Source organism: Buteo buteo, chromosome 6, assembly GCF_964188355.1.
Source record: "Buteo buteo chromosome 6, bButBut1.hap1.1, whole genome shotgun sequence".
NCBI classification, from domain to species: domain Eukaryota; kingdom Metazoa; phylum Chordata; class Aves; order Accipitriformes; family Accipitridae; genus Buteo; species Buteo buteo.
The window spans coordinates 41,593,348-41,599,347 of NC_134176.1; the positions used below are offsets into that span (position 1 = coordinate 41,593,348).

At 37.6% G+C, this 6,000-nt stretch overlaps 1 protein-coding gene across 1 annotated transcript in view; it reads left to right on the forward strand.

The window, feature by feature from the left end:
* PLA2G4F (phospholipase A2 group IVF) overlaps positions 1 to 5,606 on the forward strand; it is a 30,412-nt gene extending 24,806 nt beyond the window's left edge. Inside the window, exons 17-21 of the mRNA XM_075030655.1 lie at positions 133 to 240; positions 1,160 to 1,354; positions 1,689 to 1,855; positions 2,495 to 2,681; positions 4,023 to 5,606. Of these exons, the coding sequence (XP_074886756.1) occupies positions 133 to 240; positions 1,160 to 1,354; positions 1,689 to 1,855; positions 2,495 to 2,681; positions 4,023 to 4,252 (887 nt within the window). The 3' untranslated portion in view covers positions 4,253 to 5,606. The remainder of the gene's footprint in view (positions 1 to 132; positions 241 to 1,159; positions 1,355 to 1,688; positions 1,856 to 2,494; positions 2,682 to 4,022) is intronic.
* The last annotated feature ends 394 nt before the right edge of the window (positions 5,607 to 6,000 follow it).

Here is a 6,000-nt window from a genome sequence, read left to right on the forward strand (position 1 = left end):
ACATTACCTGTTAGAATAGTAGGGGTCAAGTGACAGCCCTCTCCCATGATGAGTGGCAGCTGAATTATAGGCCTTTTGGTCACACTGTGAAAAGCCTTTTGAGTATTAAATTCTTCCACGTTTCTCCTGCAGGAATGTGGGGCAGTGCCTTTGCTGCAAGCTTGGATGATATCTGCCTGAAGGTGGTTGGTATAGGACTGGGCTTTCTAGATTCTTTCAAAGATGTTATCAAAGTTGTAGGTAAGAACATGCATTAAAATAATAGGATTTTTCAAAAGATTCCTGGTTTTGGAATGATCATACAAATAGTATGACTCAAAAATGTGCTGTATTTTCAAAATCAGCATAAAGGATGGATTTGGACAGATCTCTCTTGTACTGTATTATTCCCTTCCATCACACATATAGTGAAGAGAGCAATTATAGTTTTCCAGTACACTTTCTCTTCCTCCCTTTTTTAAATTTTGTATCTGACTTTGACTATAAATTTGGGCTAGTTCTGGGAGCTGTCTTAAACACATATTGCAAGTGCAGGGTTTGTAGTCATGAGAAGAAGAAGAACAGAAACTGGACTGCTAAGTGGGAGGATGGAAAACAGGTTTTCAAATCCCTCCTTGGCCTGATTTTTGTAACCTTGGAGAAGCTGGTTCTATGTTTATGCATTGTTCTCCATTTGTACAATGCCTCCCTAGCAGTGAAAAGGAAGTGTATTAAAGGCTGAGAGTTACTCAGGTGCATAGTTATAGCCTTATAGTAAGTAGCAGGGGGAGAGATTTTTTTCTTCTCTGCTTTTGCAGCCCCAGTTTTTCCACCCATGCTTTTGTTGTTGTAACTATAAATGCTGCTGTGTGTGGATGACCGTTGTTGTTTTATAAGATGGAAGTTGTCATCACTTGGTAACAAGGATTTCTTTGTGTGGGTTTGAAATGCATATGGACAATGATTTGTGAGTAATGCTATTCCCTTTAAACAGGGCAGGTAAATTATCCAGCTATAGAATATGCAGCTCATTTAAATTTCATTACAATACTTTTTTTATTAGAGGATGAACTCAGCCTTAGGACATCTGGTTAAATATTGTAGAAAAAAAGTCTGATTGAAATGTTGGAGCTGGACAAGCATTTTCTGTGTGTTCTACATCCTTCTGTGGCTTCTGCAGATGACTGCCGAAGATTCCATTTCCGAGATCCAACACGGCTGAAGACTCGCTTGGTTATACCTGGGGGCCCCTTGTTACAAATTTTTCAGGATTTCTTCAAGTCCCGGGTCACATGTGGAGAAACCTTCAACTTCATGCGGGGATTGTATCTTCATAAAGATTATGTTAACATCAAGAAATTTGTGGCTTGGAGAGGTAAATGAGTCTATATGTATCTGGGATGTAAAATAGCATGTTAATGTTCTGTAACAGTCAATGTTACAGAACATAAGTGAGCTTGACTTTGTTCCACTGAAGTCAGGGAATTTACCCCTTCTTACACTGTAGCAAAAAATTTGATCCACTGTGTGTGTTGTGGCATATAAGGCAACCTCATCATCAGACTTTACAGGTCAGTCTCAGATGAATGTGCATGTTGGAATGTCTTTTTTCTTCTTATAGCCCTAGAATAAGCTTTGTTTGTTGCTTGTTACTGAGAGGTGTGTAATGATTCGTTATAGTTACTTGTGTTACTTGGAGTGTCTTCTAGGCACTCATCTGGATGCATTTCCCAACCAGCTGACACCCATGGAAGAAAGCTTGTATTTAGTGGATGGTGGCTTTTCTATCAACTCTCCCTTTCCTTTGGTACTTCAGCCAGAGAGGGATGTGGATGTTATCTTGTCATTCAATTTTTCCTGGGAAGCTCCATTTGAGGTGAGAGATGTAGCTGAGCATTATTACATGAAGATAAAAGCACAGAATCATATTCACAACAGCAGCAGATCAGTTGATGTTGAATACAAACACTAATGAAAGAATGCATTAAAATAAATCCTTACCTTTTTCAAATATTATTGTACTATTTTTTGTACTGTGAATGTCATGAGGAAGTGGAAAGTGACAACTGTAATAAGATTCAAAACTTTTCAGAAGCCTGAATAGATTGTTATCTAAAATAAGAGTATTTGCTTGGCTCATATGATCCTTCTTACTTAGATGTATGCTTCTAATGGAAAAGTGGCTATTGGAGATTTTCTTCATGAAAACAAGTTATTTCCTTTCTATACAAGTGTTTATATTTAAGTGCAGAAAAGTCAAAGTGAATATATTTAGAGTAACAAAACATAAAAAGTCACAGCTGCAAACTGTTGATGTTTGGTTGCAGTTCTCAGTTCTGCTCTTCAGTCTTCTTCTGTATCACCAGCCAGAAAAATTGTTTCTGCCAATTTGAAGTTGGATTCTGTCACTTTTTTTTTTTTTGTGAAAGTCTATTGCCCTTTGAGAATTGTAGTTAGATGATCTTAGAGGTTTTGCTGATACTCTATCGAAATTATTTTTGTTCTTTGACAACAGGTTTTAGAGCTGACTCAGAAATACTGTGAGGAGCGGGAAATTCCTTTTCCAAAAATCAAATTGAGTGAGGAAGATGAAAAGAAGCCAAAAGAGTGTTACATGTTTGTGGATGATGATAATCCAAAGGCTCCAATTGTGCTCCATTTCCCATTGGTGAATGACACCTTCCAGAAATACAAAGCTCCAGGTAAGGGAGCTGTATCTTAAAGAGCTATTTTTACAATCGTTTGGGTGTGTTGATGGGGAAAATTCAGTGGGCTCAGTGTCCCTCCTTTCATTCTTTGTAGTATTACCCTGTATTTATTAAATTGTTACTTTCATTTAAGGTGGAATTAGCTTCCACTAGTTTTTTGGAAGGGAGAGTGGGAGAAGAGGCTGACAATTAAAAAAAACAAAAAACAAACCAATCTAAAGGCTGAAAGAATCAAAATTAGGCAATATTTCTGCTTCTTTCTGAACCTTTCTGCCCTGATACCTGATTTTGTTACTTTTAGTTACTCTGAATATACACGAAAGCACTACAAATCAGATTAAATAAGTTCATTTCTTGATTGGATATGAATAAACCACTAAGCAGCAAAGTGTTGGGGACCAATCCATATGTCAGATCATGTAACTCAATGCTAAGTGCCCTGTGCCCTTGTAGTGTAAGGTCAAGTGATAAATGATCCTTGCTTCATTTAATGTCATCTGTATAGACAGTAAGGCCCACCTCAGTCTATCCAGTAAGAGCACTGGAATGAAAGATAGAGCTATACCTTTAAGAAGAGACAGACAAAATTCAATGTCCTATTTCTCCCATGCTGGGAGGAAACAGCATCCTGAAGAAAACCTTTGGAATACATAGAAATGAATGTGCAGGACGGACGCAGGTAAGGGAAATGTAAGGGACTCTGTTAATGCTATCTATATTAATACTATAATGTTTGCCAGGCCCTGGCTGCATTTACTCATCAACAATGAAGAGTTTCAAAGTATTGGGCTTGAATATGGCTTAAGACTACTATTTCTAGAATAGCAACAAGCAAAAGTGTTTTTAGCAAGTTACTTTAACGTTCATCTTTCAAGACTGGTATTTATAAATTTAAGTGACAGGGTGCTAAGAACATGAGTTACCATATTTTGAAGAGTATATACTACCCGCCTAAGGTCAGTTGAACTCAGGGTGTTAGTGTTTTTTATTTTAGTGTAGAACAGTACTTCCAGAAGAGTTGAGCTTTGTATTTCCTGTTTTGAGCATGATAATCATGGATGTACTAAACAATTTATCACAATGAAAATGTATTTTAGTCCTGTATTTTGGAGTCTAGTGGAAGTAGAAAGAGTAATAATATTGTACCTTCAGCTTCCAAGCATTTTGGATCCTGAAGGAGCTGAAATCTCTGAGAAGCAGCTTTGCGGAAAAAGTTAAGGTTCAACAGTTATCTGTGATATCCTCCTTGCAGAATCCAACTAAAATGAGCCTACTACAGCTGCTTGTTTTGTGTGGTTTGTTTTTTTCTTTTGGCTTTTTTTTTCCTTGCTGCAGGAGTTAAACGTGAGTCAGAAGAAGAGAAATCCTTTGGTGACTTTGTCATTGAGTCAAAAGATTCTCCATACCGTACACTAAATTTCACCTTTGAGCCATACGATTTCATCAGGTTGGTGGAAGTGAATCGCTACAATGTTCTGAACAGCAAGGACACTCTCTTCAAAACCCTAAACTTGGCTCTGCAAAGGAGAAAGTTGAAGAAAGTCATCAATATGTCCAATACATGAGCAGCTTCCATAGCTGAGGATACAGCCAGGCTGCAGTGTACAAAAGTCGTGTGGTTCAAGACGGAATACCAAAAACTAATAGCTGGAAACTGTCTTGCGAAGGGAGTAGCACATGTGACACTGAAAATCCAGATAACGGATGCTCTTAACAAAAACTCAAGGGATGTACACTACAACATGGATGTTGCTTTGTCATGTGGGGAAGAGTAGGGAATTACCTAGGCCAGTATCTCATCTTACAGTGGCTGGTACCAGATGACTAGGGAGGTCTATTCAAACAGTTCAAGCACCTGGAGAATAATCTTCCAAACTCCTCTGAGTGAAGCACCTCTTTTTGTCAAAGGTCTGGCAGCGTTCAAGGAAACACTGATTTCTCCTATACCTTTATCTCTCTTGCTTTTTGAACCTCCCTCCACGAACTTTCACAATTTACATCATCTGGCAAGGAACTCCACCAATTGTAACTATGCACAGAGAGAGGAAATGTCTCCTTTTGTTTTCAATGTGCTACTGGCTGATGCCCATGTACTTTCAAGACTGAACAGTCATTATCTGCTTTCCATTTTTGCCATTTGTGGTTTCAAAGATCTCTGTGATATTTGCTTCCTACCCTTCTCAAGGATTATAATGGCTTTTAGTCTCCCAGAAGTTCAATACAGAGTACCTTACTTTTGTAACCATTTGTTTTTGAGGAAATAATAGTTCCCTTTTTTATCTTTAACAATTAAAGACACCTCATGGGATTGTGTTGCTTCTTCCTACAGTTTGATCATCACAAGCTGATGAAACTTTAAAAATGCTGCAAGTCTCATCTTTCTCTTTCTGTGTAAGAGGAAGGAAGGCTCCTTTGAAGAGTCTGAATTAGGTATTTTTTCCTTACACTTGGGTTTGCAATTCAGCCAGACCTTTGTTCAAGGAATTTCTGTGTGTGTCTATATATTTTAAAAACATGAATATTCAAGGTACGCACACCTTACGAATGTGAATGAATAAAATAATGTCAGATGCTGCTATGCTATGGGATGGAATTCACCTCACTTTGCAGAAAGCTCAGAGAAAAGTACTGAATTACGCAGCTGGAAAATATGTGATACAAAAGGGTGGCAAACAAACACTGTTTACTTTTGTGGCTTTTACATTGAGCTGAATGTACTGATTCTGTGTCTGAAAACTGGAGGCAGGAAATTTTTCTTTTCTGAAATGATGTAAAGGCATATAAGCGGGTATGGTTCTTGATATATTTTTAAATGTGTTTTAATAAACATTAGTTTTGCTAACGTGCTTTTCACAATTTTTCTTATGAACACTTGTCTTGATATATATTTTTCCTTATTCCAATAAAAAGTAAGCAAAAAAGTCGATGTAGTACTATATTGCATAGTTTCTTTTATTATGTCAGGGTACCTGACAGTGGGAAAGTGACTTACTAAGTCCATCTCGGACTGGTGCTGCACTGCAGTATAAAGTAATCTCTTCTCTTTGAGGAAGCGTGGCTCAAAACTGAGTTCTTTAGATGCATTTGAACCAGTGACTTCATCTGGGTGATTAAACTTCCTCAATATCTGGCAGGATGTATTCTTTATGTCCTTAGCACTTATTTACTTAAGCTGAAATAAGAGAAACAGTCAATGTTATAATTTTTCTTTGTAACTGGTACTGCATAGCTACCTGCTTTGTAGGATTTGGACATCTGTCATATTTGCTGAGTGACTGTTGTATACTTACCCATATAAGATTTTCAAGCATTA